At 43.9% G+C, this 14927-nt stretch overlaps 2 protein-coding genes across 2 annotated transcripts in view; one reads left to right on the top strand and one right to left on the bottom strand.

Moving 5' to 3' along the window:
- rc3h1b (ring finger and CCCH-type domains 1b) overlaps positions 1–6294 on the bottom strand; it is a 13611-nt gene extending 7317 nt beyond the window's left edge. Inside the window, exons 1-12 of the mRNA XM_027148587.2 lie at positions 6131–6294; positions 4374–4765; positions 3483–3603; positions 3040–3279; positions 2779–2954; positions 2351–2551; positions 2103–2235; positions 1683–1914; positions 1104–1346; positions 782–975; positions 238–665; positions 1–153 (exon numbers count right to left, since the gene is read on the bottom strand). The exon at positions 1–153 is cut by the window's left edge and continues 6 nt beyond it. Coding sequence (XP_027004388.1) covers positions 1–153; positions 238–665; positions 782–975; positions 1104–1346; positions 1683–1914; positions 2103–2235; positions 2351–2551; positions 2779–2954; positions 3040–3279; positions 3483–3603; positions 4374–4604 — 2352 coding nt within the window. The 5' untranslated portion in view covers positions 4605–4765; positions 6131–6294. The remainder of the gene's footprint in view (positions 154–237; positions 666–781; positions 976–1103; positions 1347–1682; positions 1915–2102; positions 2236–2350; positions 2552–2778; positions 2955–3039; positions 3280–3482; positions 3604–4373; positions 4766–6130) is intronic.
- A 574-nt stretch (positions 6295–6868) lies between these two features.
- On the top strand, positions 6869–14716 carry si:ch211-13f8.1. The gene is made up of 10 exons (XM_027148554.2): positions 6869–7464; positions 7816–8626; positions 9251–9320; positions 9606–9731; positions 11018–12129; positions 12236–12404; positions 12690–12900; positions 13057–13178; positions 13410–13582; positions 14238–14716. The coding sequence occupies exons 2-10, from the start codon at positions 7888–7890 to the stop codon at positions 14429–14431; spliced, it is 2916 nt and encodes a 971-aa protein (XP_027004355.2). The 5' UTR covers positions 6869–7464; positions 7816–7887; the 3' UTR covers positions 14432–14716.
- Positions 14717–14927: the final 211 nt, after the last annotated feature.

The raw sequence follows: 14927 nt of genomic DNA, 5'->3' as shown, positions 1-14927 counted from the left end.
AGGGTATTCGTTGGGGAAAGAGTGAGAGGGCAGAGTCGGGGAGGCAGCGAATGGTGGAGGAGAAATGACTTTTCTCTCCTCCAGCTGGTTCAGCAGCTCCTTACGCCTGCGGTGCAGGGACTCCAGGCTCGGCTGGGAGCGGCCGTACGGGTCCTACAGAAAACAGGATGTACGATGTTTGGTGTTAGAGGCTTAACGTAGGAGTTTACTAACGTCGGTAGCTAAAAACAAACTCACCGTTATATGGGACCTGATTTGCCCGGAGTGTGGTGCAGGGGGGTAATAACCTTCTGGGGGATATCTCTCCCGGGATGCTACCTCGGGGTGGTAGAGGGAGTTGGGGGCCCCTGGAGTGTGTGGCACATCCAAGGATACAGGGCTCATGCGTACCAGCTCGTCTCGGGGCGGACCGAAAGGCTGAGGGGGTGGTGGTGGAGGAGGGACTGCGTACGGGCCGTGCCGACGGGCATCATAGTGAGAGGGGGGAGGGTAAGGATGGCCACCGACACCTGAGAAAGGTGGCCCAGAGTGGTGGGGAGGTGGGTATTGGCGTTCAGGGCCGTAAGCAGGGTACGGATCCTGGTACGAGGCATCGCCCGAGGGCAGAGGGTTACGGATGTAGCGTGGTGGCACATACTGCGTCGGCTGGTAAGGGTACGGGGTAGCTGTAAGAGAGGAATGACAGCTTCCACTGTGAATGCATGTATGGTATATATTTATATTCATATGCAACAGTTCATGCTACACTTCACATTAACACTTCTGAGTATTTCAGACTCACCAGTGGAGTACTGGCTGTCGTACTGCGCTCCTGACGCCGCTCTGGCATCGGGATAGAAGAGCTCATGCTGCTGCTGTGGGTAGAGTGGCGGTGCGCCACGAGGCACACCGGGAATCTGCTTGGGCACAGGGAGGTGCTCGGCCCTTGGGTGGGCAATCGCGTGTGGGGGCAGGGGCAGGCCGGTCTTATCCAAACTGCACAGGGTTTAAAACAAGGAACAAGTTAACCAAAACTGACCAGAGAAGAAAATAAACCACTAAGTATTGATATGATTATAAATACAGCCCGTGCAGTAGGTAGACATGGTGTAAGAAAGCCCTACGGATCAGGTGGAGATCCAGGAGCACTCAGGCTGTCCAGTTTGGGCTTTCGCATAAGCTCGTAGGCTGAAGGGTCGTGTCCACGTGCTAAAAGCGGTGACGGCGGAGGTGGACACGGCGCCACGATGCCGTTGGTGAGGGGTGAAGGTTTGCGTGTCATGCCCTCCAGAGGCACGCCTTCGTCGGGTAGCAAGGAGGGACCACACGGAAGTCTCTGAGCAAGGCGCTTGTTCATCTTACGGTATCTGAGGACATGAAGCAGAGAATTTAATTCTACTTCTGATTAACACTAAACTGCGACTAAAATAGAAAAAAGAAAGAAAAAAAACGACTCCATAAAGAAATTCAAAACATAAATAAAAGTATGAGGCTGGAAAGTGTTATGCTGATTCCTATTAAGAAAATAAATCACACACACACACAATATATATATAAAAACGAAAGTAAACAACAGAATGAATGCAAACTTTTTCCTCCAAGACAACAAAAACTTCCCATTTCTTCTTCGATAATTTAAAGAAAAATAATCTTCGTTACGTAGCAAACAAAGTGATTTGTGCCGCATTTAGACATATACTGACTTCTCCAGCTCTTCCTGCGAGTGGGCGAAGGTACAGCTGGCACCTCGGGGGCAGCCTCCTTTCTGCTTCATGTCCCGGCACATGTAGGTTTTGTACTTGCTGTGCTGAGGAGGCTGCTGCTGCTCAGTGCCCTTCTTGCTGTGATTCTGGATAAAGTCCACCAGGCCATGCACCACCGTCTTCACTGCTACCAGACCCTTCTCCAGCTGCTCCCATGTTGGAGGCGGAGCATCTGAGCACAAAATAAAATAATATCAGTGTTGTAAAGACACCACATTGGCCACACGTTATGTGCTTACGTCACTAACGGGCATCATAATTGGCCTACTCAGTCCTAGCCTGGGGACGGAAGGGTAACGTCTATCTGTTTACCCGGCTGTTTGGAATAAAACACCCTCGGGAGATTTTTTTTCTTAATACCTGGACTGGGGTCGATGTTGGCCAGCAGCTCTAAATGAGGTCTGAGGCGGTTCAGGTTGGCGGGGTCGCCCGTCCTCTGCAGTGCTATAGTCAGCTCCTGCACACTCTGTGCAAAGGACGCAGGCGTCTGCAACTACGTCGTGAAGAAGACAGAAAAAGGGAAGAGGTACAAGCTAGATGAAGCACAACCTTTTTTATTACTACGTAGCGACAGTGACGTCTCGTACGACGGGGTAAACGTATAAAACCTTGTCGATGATGGACTGCATGTGGGACTTGTGAGACTGGTCCCCGTAGAGCAGAGAGGACCACTGGTCAGGGGCGATGCGCAGACCTCCCTCCATGGCGATCTGGACGATCTGAGAGTCGTGCTCTCTCCGAAGAGCCTCGTACGTCCGAAACTCCTCTTTCAGCTGCATCAGGGACGAGTCCTCGTCTCTCTTGGTCACCTACAGCAGAAGCAGAGTCTCCATCAGGTCTCATTCGGTCATGTATCCGTTATTACAAGGTACTTAATAGAGTACAATGTAATTACAACAACTTAACGATAAGATTACCAGAGTGAACACATTTCAAATTTCATTGAAAGCCTGCTATGTATTAATACGCCAAAAGAAACACGTCGTTTCTGATCAAATCAAGTGAAGAGGTTAAGAGGAGAGAACGTGAGACTTACTTTAAAACAGGAGGCACGGTAAAGCAGCTGAACCACGTGTCCGATGCTGGTTTTGGAGGCCTGAGGGAATCTGGGCTCCAGACGCTGTACCACAAACAACACCAGCACCTTGCGGGAGAGAGCAGATCCGTCCTCCAGAGCCAGCAGCACCAACTTCAAGGCCTCCTCTTGCATGGCTGTGGATTATGATCGGTATGGCCGATATGTCAGAATATCGCAGGACAGAGTAAAGACTATGGACTTGCTCTGGTTGTGACTTACCTGGTCCGAGAAACTGGCAGCCCCTGGCGCGTACGGCAGCCCACAGGTTGGAGGAGAGCTGCTGGGGGTTTTGATGCTGCAGGATGAGCTCTGTGACAGTACGTTCTCCCAGCGAGCGGGCAGCGCGCATGGCACGCACCCGGCCCTCTTCCTCCACTAGCTGGCAGTGCACCAGGGTTACCAGCTTCCTCTGCATGGGTCTGCTGAGCATGCTCTGTGCTGCGTTACTCAACCCCAAGCCTAAAAAAATAAATAAACAACTTGAGTGGATTGACTGTTGCATCATACACAGATGGATGATTAAACACGTTGACATCCTGTACTGAAAAGGGTGGGTGTCAGCTCATGATGTACAGGAAGTACTTCTGCTATAAATCTGTCCACACCCTTCCACGTTTAGTAGAAGTGATAAAATGAAGAGGAGTTGTGTTTTTTTTCTTTACCTCTTGCACTGCTGAGAGGTTTGAGGTAGAGGGCGAGCTCCTCCACACACTGCCGGGCCTCATCGTAGTGCTTGGTGTCTTCTGGACTAGTAATGAGTGCCACAGGTTGAGGTTTTGGCACCTGGGTGGAAAAACAATTCATAATAAATATACAACAGCTGTCTATGTGTCCGTCTCTCTCTCTCTCTCTCTCTCTCTCTCTCTCTCTCTCTCCTACAAGCTTCCACCACAGACCAGACTGTGGAGCAAATGATTTACACTCAGACTTATGGCATTGTCTTATTTTATATAGCTGAGGAATCGAGGGTTAAGGGCCTTGCTTAGGGGCCTAAAAGTGGCAGCTTGGTGGCCCTGGGATTCGAACTCACGACCTTCCGATCAGTAGTCCAACAACTCATCCGAGACTGGCTGCAAGCTCTGTGTACTTAAAAATTTGATGTAGAAAATCATCCAGACGAACAGCCCTGTTTGAACAAGATTAGTTTATCGTGGGGATGACGGAAATAAAAAAAAATTTTTTTACCTTCCTCATCCTAAATGATAAAACTGCCTGCACTGCAATGACCACAAGGGCTGAAAAGTTTCTAGAGCTCAGTATCTTCTAAATACATGGATGTTTGCGTCATGTGGTCATATGATTGTTTCAGTCACACGTCACTCGAGCGCTCGAATAGTCCAGATGAGATGTATATAGTTATATACATAGATAGGTTAGAATCTATACGCTTAAGAATATATACGATGCAGAAAATTCCCACTATGAGCTTATGTAAATGCAATACCGTCCAAATAGGGTGTACGAAAGAGTTTTACAAGAATGTATTCAGTCCTACGTGACATCCATATTTTGTTCCATATAATGACGTGAGTTGTGGACTAACTGGTTCTGACCTGAGCCCCCACAAGCTGCAGCAGGGCCGAGTTGACAGGAAGCTGCTCGATGTCGGTGTTGATGGCCGTCTGGTCGAAGGGGCAGGCTTTGCGGTGCAGCTTGTTCAGGCACATCTTGCAGACGGTGTGGCCGCACCCGAGGCTGATGGGTCGCCGCACCGTCTCCTCGAACGTCTGCGTGCAGATGGGACACAGCAGGAACTCGGTCCATTGCGGCGCTTGGACAGGCATCGTCACCGGACGGTCTACATGTACGACCCTAGGCGTGACCGTGTGCGTTTCATTAAACAAAAACAACAACAAGCAGAAGATTCCACTGGAATCAGAAAGGGTGCGTAAATAACAACGTCCACACGTCCTGACGGCTCATCACATAGTGCGGGACCTGAAACCTGCAAATAAACAAAAAAACAGGATTAAAAAGTGACAAAAACATTTTTAAAAAAGCATAGATTTTACATCAATCGCATCTTTTTTCCCCAAAACAAAATGGTGAATAAATTTAAAAAAATAAAATAACACACAGATGAAGAAATGCAACCAAAACAAGATGATACATATAGATGTTATATTATAATTGACGTGTATTTACACACACACACCATCTTAATTCTGTTGTTTTGAAAGATAAAGCTACTGTCAGTGCTGCTAGTTAACTAGTAAGTTATCTAGTTTGGCTCGTGCGTTTGCCAAGTCATCTGTCAGAGCCACTAGTTGGTAGTCGTTAACTAACAAAAAATAATGGTTTTATAATTCAAACGAAACCTTTAACACATGAAAGCTTTCCTTTTACGAATTAAGATAAAAGACGACGAATTTCAGCAGCCATAATCTATCTAAATATCACGATTATTGACGTTATTGACACAGCTGGCTAGCAGCAGCTCAGCCCGGCTAGCTTGCTAGCTGCATAGCATTGTTTGCTGTGTTTTTAAAACACTAGCTCGATTAGCTTCGCGGCTAATTTACACAATTGCACTCGAATTCCAACCAAAACTTTACATTTACACCAATTAACAATGACGTAGGATGTAATTAAGCGCTGGTTTAAAATATACAAACAAACAAACCAGTTAAAAAAAAACTGAAGTAAGTGAATAGCATCGAGCTAGCGAGGGAGCTAGCTAGCTAAATTTAGCACGATAGGCTATTATGTAACATAGGGGTTATTACGAAATATAACCCAAAAAGCGTGTTGTTTACAAGCTGGGACTGACTATCGTATCAAAGCTTAATGAACATATGTGACATATCATTTCTTTAATTATTTCGGCTAAGTTTCTTGCTAAGCTAAAGGATGTTAGCGTTAGCAAAAGCTGCACACAGCCTGCAAGCTCAAAACGATACAAGAATAACATCGTTTAAAAACAACCGTGGCCGTGCGATTTATTAAAATGAGTCCGTTCTTCACCGTGTTTATCCTTTAACCCGCGTCAAAGCTGATAAACATGCAGCAGATTTCTCTAGTTTGTGCGCTCAGCGCTGCGAACAAACTGCGGCCGCTTCCCAAATCGCGCGACATTCGGTAACGAAGTGCACTCAGGAGTGTGCACGCGCTCATTTACACAACGGACGCGAGCGTGGGTTGTATAGGGCGGACGGGTCAATTTGGGATCGAGCTCAAAAATGAGATGCTATCGCAAGTTAGCAAATCGCCGGTCCACACCCAAATACAGACATATTGTTAAGGCAAACAGGGGAAAAAAACACTGAGGTGGATTTATATGTTTAAAAAAGGGACCTAAACGCGCACTTACTCATGCTTCATGAGTCCAGACAACTTCATCTTCTCTCGGATAAAAAACATTGGTTTATTCTGTTGGTCGCCATATCGACCGTGTGTGTGTGTGTGTGTGTGTGTGTGTGTGTGTGTGTGTGTGTGTGTGTGTGTGTGTGTGTGTGTGTGTGTGTGTGTGTGTGTGTGTGTGTGTGTGTGTGTGTGTGTGTGTGTGTGTGTGTGTGTGTGTGTGTGTGTAAGCCAGTCAACGAAGTTCTTCGGAGTTCCTTTCTTTTACGACACACATTGAAATTTATGCGCCCACTACTGTTCATCCATGGTACTGCAGTCCAGTACGAAAAACCACACGTCCTTTATGTTTATGCTTTTTTCATTCATTTTCTACCGCTTATCCGAACTACCTCGGGTCACGGGGAGCCTGTGCCTATCTCAGGCGTCATCGGGCATCAAGGCAGGATACACCCCGGACGGAGTGCCGACCCATCGCAGGGCACACACACACTCTCATTCACACACACACTCACACACTACGGACAATTTTCCAGAGATGCCAATCAACCATGTACCATGCATGTCTTTGGACTGGGGGAGGAAACCGGAGTACCCGGAGGAAACCCCCGAGGCACGGGGAGAACATGCAAACTCCACACACACACAAGGAGGTTTGAGGTGAACGTGCTAACCACTAAGCCACCGTGCCCCCCTTGTTATTATTATTATTTTTTAATTTACTTTTTATGGTTATGGTTTCTGGGAGCATGTGCTGTTATTTATTTATTTATTTATTTATTTTCCAGAAATGGCATTTGTTTTTCTTTATTACCACAAATCAAGAAAGGAAATTCCACAGATGTCCCATTACATTAAATACAAATTTGAACAAACTTTTTTTTTTTAAACTTAACACCGCTCTATGTATTGAAGTTGTTTGGTAACACAAGATCGGGATCGAACCAGGGATCTCGTGCTGTATAGTGCTGCTTGAATATCCAATGCAGTAGTTATAAAGTAGTTATTTTTTGCAGTAGTTTTTTTTTTTTTAAGGACTTACGCAATAAACCCTGCAGTCGGTTTCCACGGCATTAAAGCAGGCTTTTATTTCCCATTTTGTTCTAATCCGTCCGATTTCTGCAGGGATTAGCAGACCAATCGTGAATATTGAGCGAGAGTCGACATGTTTCATGATAGAGGTTTATCATTACCAGTACGGGTGGATGTGGCCAGGATTGAGACATGTCTTGGACCTATTTAGGAGGCATATATTTAAGTTTATATGTACAGAGATAAAGGCCAAAATGATGATTTAACTCCATCAGCGATGGTGAAGGAACTGCAAATGGAATATCGCAAAAGGTAAATAATTTTGTGCTGAGCACATTTTATTTGTCTTGTGCATATTTGGAATATTTGGGGTTATTTATTTTCAGTTCTTTATGATATATAACTACAGTTTTGTTTATGAAAAATTATGCATTCAAACTGAGGTTAAAGGCAGCGAACCTAGTCCATATTCTTGGTAATATTATATATAAAAGATACCTATTTATAGCTAAGCGCTATCAGGAACTAACTTGCTTTTGTTCCTATAAATAATATGAAAGAAAAATAGATACTAACTTTTTTTTTAAAAATCTATAATTTTACTACTATTAATTCATAATATATCAATTTGTAGTATCTAAAAATCTAAAAATTGCTTTGTAGGGTCTGCCACTGCTAAGGAAAGAAGAAAAAGGAAAAGAAGATCTCTGTGATCGAGCACTACAAAGCAGTGGCATGGAGACGCAGTGGCATGAAATTGCACCTCGCTCAGACGGCTGCTGTAATTCTCACTCAGACTCAGCTGTATCTGCCTTGCAGTCAAAATTCAAGGAAATATCACAGAGGCGGTCTAAAGGTAAAGAGATGCCTGACGTTCCTCTTGAAGGTCCATCGGAACCTTTGCAGAAGAAATCAGATAAGGAACCGTCGTCTTTGAGCATCCCTGAAGTCAAGTTCTTTAAGTCGAGCGCCGGCTCTGATGTGGTTCCTGAAGTACAAAACCGAAAAAACAAGGAAAAAAAACAGGAAATGGAAGGAGATTTAATTCCCAGTTTTGACTCTAGCCTTGGCGGAGGATCTCGAATGGATAGTTTAACAACAAGTGAAGATGGTGGCACCATTCTGTCCAAGACAATTTCTTCTCAGAGGTATCGGACAACTCTGAAAAGTTTCTGGAGAGCGGCACATCCAAAGACCATTGTTTCAAACAGAGAGGTTGCTTCTTTACCGATTACCATGAAGAACCTCATAATTGCCAGCGAGGAGGAGCAGAAACTCAGACTCAGAGGTAACATGGTTCATAAAGATTTGCCACGCTCGGAGAGTGCTTTTGAAAAACCTTTCCAAAAGGAACAAATTCCACCAGATGAATCAGAGAGAGAAGAAATTTCAGAGTCAGAGAAAGCCCATACCACCAAGCCCATTTTGGTCATGCTTGCAGAAGGACAGTATCAGCCTCCACTGGTAAACAAAGGTGAGATCTTTCAGTTCTTCAAGGAGAGCACTTGGGGGTCTGATGTATTATTTTATATTATACGCAACCATATCATACTAGTTTGTGGGGTTCCAAAGCTGGCACACATTGTTGTGGGATAGTGTTCATCATTCGTAAGCAGATGGCTCCATCTCTTTACGTGATTACAGATGTTGGGGGTTTGGAGCAAGAGGACTATGGATAATGACATTTTAATACCCTGTGATGAAACCTGAGGCTGAAATCTGCCGTCCCGGTTCTCAGAAATGTTGTGTAACTGCAGGAAGACAATTTTAGATTTTGAAAGGTTTAGCACAACCTTTTCCAAGGCTTATACTTATTGTAACTACCGTAAAATAATATAATAGTCCTGATGAAAAAAGAAAGATTTAGCACAGCATATCAATCGGAAAAGCTGGGCAATGCCCTGAACAACCAGTTGCTGCTCTACGTTTTGGTTTTTGTATGTTTTTGCGAGGTGGAGGAGACTGCAGGACCTGGAAGAGAAATGCATTTAGACCTATGTGTACGATATATGAAACTATTCTGCTTTATTTTGGTGCTCTTGAAATAGATTGTATGGAATAATATTAGGCATCTGTGTCTTTCCATCTCCTCGTATAGATTTACCTCCTTCTTATAAAGCGTCTAACTGGGAGCCAGCAATAATCACTGGAACGGAGAACAACGTTAGGTAAAGAAATTTTCTTGTACACATTAAATACATTCGATTAGTCACTTTTTTTCTGTGCACAAATCTGCAACAGATTGCTGCATACCGGGCAGTGGTACTGTCCTCCTATATATACTCGAAGCCATAATCTTTTCCACAGTGAGGTTAGAAACCAAATAAACCCCCATCCCTTCTCATGTAACTGTTTTTTTCAGGTGAATAAACTTGACATGTTTAAATATTAAGATTGTATACAATATTGTATCAATCACAATAAGAATTATTCTTCTTACCTGTTGTCTACAGAGCCGACTTCATTCTAAGCCCACGTCACGAGCAGGCAAAGCGTTTGTTGGAGAGAGCCAGATTAAAGGCTCGCTCTCAGTACCAAAATTGTGACCATGGTACTCAAACAACTCAGAGAGAAGTCGCGTAAGTGACCCCTTTTATTTACAAGTTTAGTTAGAAGAAGAGTCACAGTAGCCACCTTGTGATTTAGAAATAAAAGTCCATATTGTCCTATAAACAATTGCTCTTGTAAATGTTTTGCAGTAAAATTGTTGAACATGCGAAAATATTTGAGAAGGATAATAACTCTGAGGCATACAAACTAGCTTAGCTAAGCTATATTCATTCATTCATTCATTCATTCATTTTCTACCGCTTATCCGAACTACTCGGGTCACGGGGAGCCTGTGCCTATCTCAGGCATCATCGGGCATCGAGGCAGGATACACCCTGGACGGAGTGCCAACCCATCACAGGCCACACACACACTCTCATTCACTCACACACACACACTACGGACAATTTTCCAGAGATGCCAATCAACCTACCATGCATGTCTTTGGACCGGGGGAGGAAACTGGAGTACCCAGAGGAAACCCCCGAGGCACAAGGAGAACATGCAAACTCCACACACACAAGGCGGAGGCAGGAATCGAACCCCCAACCCTGGAGGTGTGAGGCAAACATGCTAACCACTAAGCCACCGTGCCCCCCCTAAGCTATATTCAGGCTAAATGTTTTCATACTGATAAAGAGAACAACAAAAACGATAAAACTTTAACACAATCTCTGTTCATCTTACCCAAATCAGTTATACAACAGATTTATACACAGTATTGAATCAGGCATTGGCTCCTGTGATGTAATGAGATGATCATGTTCTCATGAGTTGCATAATCATGACCTCAACAGCCAATTATTATCTGGGATGTCCGTTTTATGTCATTAATCCTCTCTCATGACGGACACAAAACCGATACACATCGAAAAATGAATCCTAATCCTCTACGGTTTTATCTGTTCTGTCGGTTAATCCATTTACAATGGGATAATGCGCTAACGTGGCGTTTAATGACAGGCAAGAATTTTCTCTATATTTTTTATACCATTAAAATGGAAAAGTTTAATTGGGGAGCGATAATTCCATGAGCTATAACGGAAAACATTTAACACTTTCAAAGGTTCTTAGGTACCTTTTAGTTTAGTTTAGTTCTTTATATTGAACATCCAATCGGTTTCATTATATCAAGCCAGTGGTGTGACTTGAACCCCAATGTTCTGATCAGTAGCCCAGCAATTAAGCATTGAACCACCACCCACCGACTCATGAGTAAAGAGAGTCATGTGAGAACTATATTAGACAAACTATATTAGACAAAACCATCTAGAGCCCCTAACCAATTTCTTCTGTTTCTCTTCTTCAACTTCAGGGAGTTGTTACCAGTGCATAATACACCACCACAGATCATCACAGCTACTCATGAGCAGAAATTATCTCTGCCTGTCCAGCCGCAGGATGTCCGAAGGAGGAACCGTGAGCACAATGCTTACTTGCGAAGGCGAGGGCAATTATTCGGTGATATAAACTTTGAGGATGAGTCAAAGAAAGAGACAGAGCGTCACTACCTAGATAAAGTTTGTAAGCGTAGGCTGGGGTTGATGGACAGTTCACTATCCTACCAGCAAATAAAGGCAGGACTGCCTCTCATAGTCGAACAAGGGGTCAGAGGTTTAGGATCAAGCCAGGGAAGTGTAGAAATTCCATCAACCATTCCGACTAATCAAGGAGAACCCTCTCTTGAGACTTTGCTGTGCAAGGATAAGCCAAAGAAATGTGAAGCTTGTGGGAGCATCCTGATGTCCAGTCATCCCAAAGAACCTAGTCAAAATGCAAAGGGACAGAAAAGCTCAGATAAACCGTTGACTTCTGGTCAATCAAGTCATCAAATCATTCAACCAAACCTGTTAGAAGCTACTATTTTGACTGGAAGTTCCAGCCTGGATGAGAATGACGAGGCTGCAGGACCAAGTGACGCTGGAGAGAGAGTATCAGCTTTCGGCAAGCTTCGCAGGCGGAGTCGCAAAGGGGAAAACAGAGTCGAGACGAGTCACGGCCCTTATGCTCGTGGTCAAGATCTCTTAGCACAACGTAGGAATTCTAGGACCAGATCCAGTCTGGAGGAGGTAGCTGGGCCTCGTTCCAAACCCGCACGAGGAGTTACTTTTGCTATTGACTCATTTATACCGACAGTAACAAGTTCCAGAAACTATAGAGATATAGAAACTCCTTCCCTGAAACAGCTGCCTATCAAATCAGCTTTGAAGTCTGGTTCCAAGAGCAGGCCATCAGATCTACAAGGTGTGAAGTATTTGTCTTCAGTTCAGGAAGTGGAGAGAAGTCTTCACTATGCTGCTTCTACCCCTCAGGACCTTGGTGCACCTTCTCAGGTGTCACAAGTCTCCTCAGGACTCACTCCTTGTATTAAACCATCCTCTCTCAGATACTCCTCACCTGTGGGAACTCCAGTAGAGCCAGTGGATGGTAAGCGTTATTACTAGAGTTTTGTTGTTGTTCGTGATGTAAGTTCTTGACAAAATATATATTTTTCTTAACTAGTGGTGTTCTTTTTTTACCCTTTATTCGTTAGCCCTTACACCAAGTGAAGATCCCACCTGCGCTGCATCTCATCCATCAGATTGCCGGCCGATTGTCCGAGGTATCGCCATGTCAAAGACTGAGGACTTGAGAGCAGAACTTCTGAGATCAGAACATCGCAAAGCTGAATTACAGTGGGATGTAAATTTTTGTGCATCAAGGTACGTTAAGTTATCCTAACGAAAGTCAGTTGTAGTACTAGATCAGATTGCTTTAAGTGGAAGCTTTGTGGTGAAGATCACCAACTCATCTCTTGTGGAATATGGTATATATATATAACCAGCCGAATAGCAAAAGGCTTTATTTAGTCCAGATCAAAATGTTAGCTCTTGCTTAGACAGCAGATGAAGGTGGATTCTTTCAAGACTGGTTCTGTTTAAAAATAACACCAAGACCCACACTGCATCATATCACTCATTATTAACCCATGTTATTTTTGTGCGTAGGAGAACATTGGAGAAGGAAGGGCGAACCAAGCTCTCCCTACGCCGTTTTTTCTCAGCCATGGGCCTTAACAGCATGGGAATGATTAGGAAGGGCAGCCGGTCCAGCAGCATGGAGCACCTGTCACTCTCCTCAGCCAGATCTTCTCCAAGCCCAACTCATAAAGGCCAATCTCTGTTGCAAAGAACGCCCTCTCTTCAGGCCCTTCATACTGTTAGCATAGCTACTTACCTATAATGGAAATCTTCTCAAAATCTTAGACAATAAACTGGTCTTTGAGATATGAATAGCATTGCTATTTATTTATTTATTTATTTATTTATTTATTTATTTATTTATTTATTTATTTATTTATTTATTTTCCACCAGGAGTCCCCTCTTGCTCAGTTGCGTAAAGCTTCTTCTGTACAGAGCCTGCAGTCTCCAAAGAAGAAATATGAGTGCTCAGCTGTTCTTGGAGATCTTCATTTGCCTCTTATTCTGGGACCCAGGTTTGTAGCAAATGCTAACGTGTGACGAATCTAAAAGCTGGAATATAGTATAATACCAGAGTATGTTGAAGTCTAGATTCTGATTGGTTCGGATTGTTTCTATAGGAGATCTTTATTCAACATCACTGCTGACTTCTTGAATCTAAAGCAATTGTGTTTTATTCCTTTCAAAAAAGATGATACAACCAAGCTTGGGTTTTTCACAGGTATGCTTTTCTTTTCTTTTTTTAGAGATCTTCATGTTAATAAAGGAATGGAAATCGTAGACACAGCTCAAATTTCAGGGCCAATGGGACGGATAATTCAGACCTTCCCTGATAGCTCTTTGTTGCTAGAGCTCACGAGACCAGACAATGCACCTTTCGGCTTTGTCATCTCTAGAGGAAAAGGTCGACCGGACTCAGGTACTGCTTCTCTACATTAATAGGAGTTCCTATCATAAGGTGTGATCTAGAGGTCTTCACGGGTCCACTTAGATGCGAAAACCAGAGGTCCGGCCTGAGACACGAGCGGGTTCGGGTCTAAAAGTTTCACGTGTGCCTCGGACACGGGTGGGGAATAATAATAGCGCCGTCGGGTCTCGGGTAATTTAAAATGAATGTGTTTTTACCGAACGGACCCGAGAAGACCCGAACTACTGTATCTCGTGTGTGTGCATCGACTCGAGTCCTTTTCCAGCCTCTCTTCTGTTTGCCAAGACTGCTTGCGACATCGTGTGACTGGCGGTAAACTAATTTTCGTTGAAACAGACCTGTCAATCAATTTTGAATCCATGCTGTAGCGGTTACACTAAAGTAACATTCGAGTCCAGTCGGGTTAAAAAAAAATTGCCGTCGGGTCAGACTCGGGTCTAATTTTTTCGGGTTTGACTCGGGTCGGGTCTTTCTTAAAAAAAATAAAATATGTGATTTGTGTCACTTCGGGTCGGGTAAATTTTTTTAGACCCGAGAAGACCTTTAGTGTGAACAAATAAAACAGGGATTTTTTTCACTTCTGTCTGAATCTTTCTGCTTAAAGTGTGTGCGCTAATCAAATGAACCTGTTACTCTCTCGTTATAGGAATATATGTTGAACAAGTGGCCGGCAGTTCCACAGAGAACATCTACACCAGCCTTCTGGGAGTAGGAGATGAAATCCTTGAGGTAAACGGAGAGAAGGTGACTGGACTGAGTCTTGATCAGGTGACCTGCCTGATGACCTGCGAAAGTACGGCTACTGTCCGGATCCTTCCACATCGCTGGATTCAGCACTGAACTGAAAATCCAAGACTAAAGAAAAGATCCAAGCTGTTACTATTAAAACAATGATTACTTTCCAGTCCAAATGAATCACTAATGCTGTTGTATAAAGATAACATAGACTTGAAATGTATTATGCGTTATATGTAATGCACATACATACCTCGGCTAGGAACCTTAAAGGCAGGGTCTCCGATTTTTGAGAAATGTTTCAAGAAAACTGAGTCGGGCCGATAATAAAAAAAATTCAGCAGTAAGTGAGCAGAAAGGGGCGTGTCTTGTCAATATGTGGCGGAGAGAGTGTTCAGTGCGCATGTGTGACATTAGCAGAAAGCGGTTTTAACACTGACATGGAGGATAAAAACAAAGAAAGAAAGAGAATAAAGACTTACGATAAGGCAAGAAGTAGGACGTGTTAATATAGGATCAGCTTTCCAACGCTGGAGAGAACTGAAGGAGCAGGAAGTTGGTCACATATTCACAGGTTGGAGTTTCCCGAGTCAATAACTCC

Source organism: Tachysurus fulvidraco, chromosome 1 (assembly GCF_022655615.1).
Source record: "Tachysurus fulvidraco isolate hzauxx_2018 chromosome 1, HZAU_PFXX_2.0, whole genome shotgun sequence".
Classification (NCBI taxonomy): Eukaryota; Metazoa; Chordata; class Actinopteri; order Siluriformes; family Bagridae; genus Tachysurus; species Tachysurus fulvidraco.
Note: the sequence above shows the minus strand (reverse complement) of the source record. Positions and strands in the feature narration are given on the sequence as shown.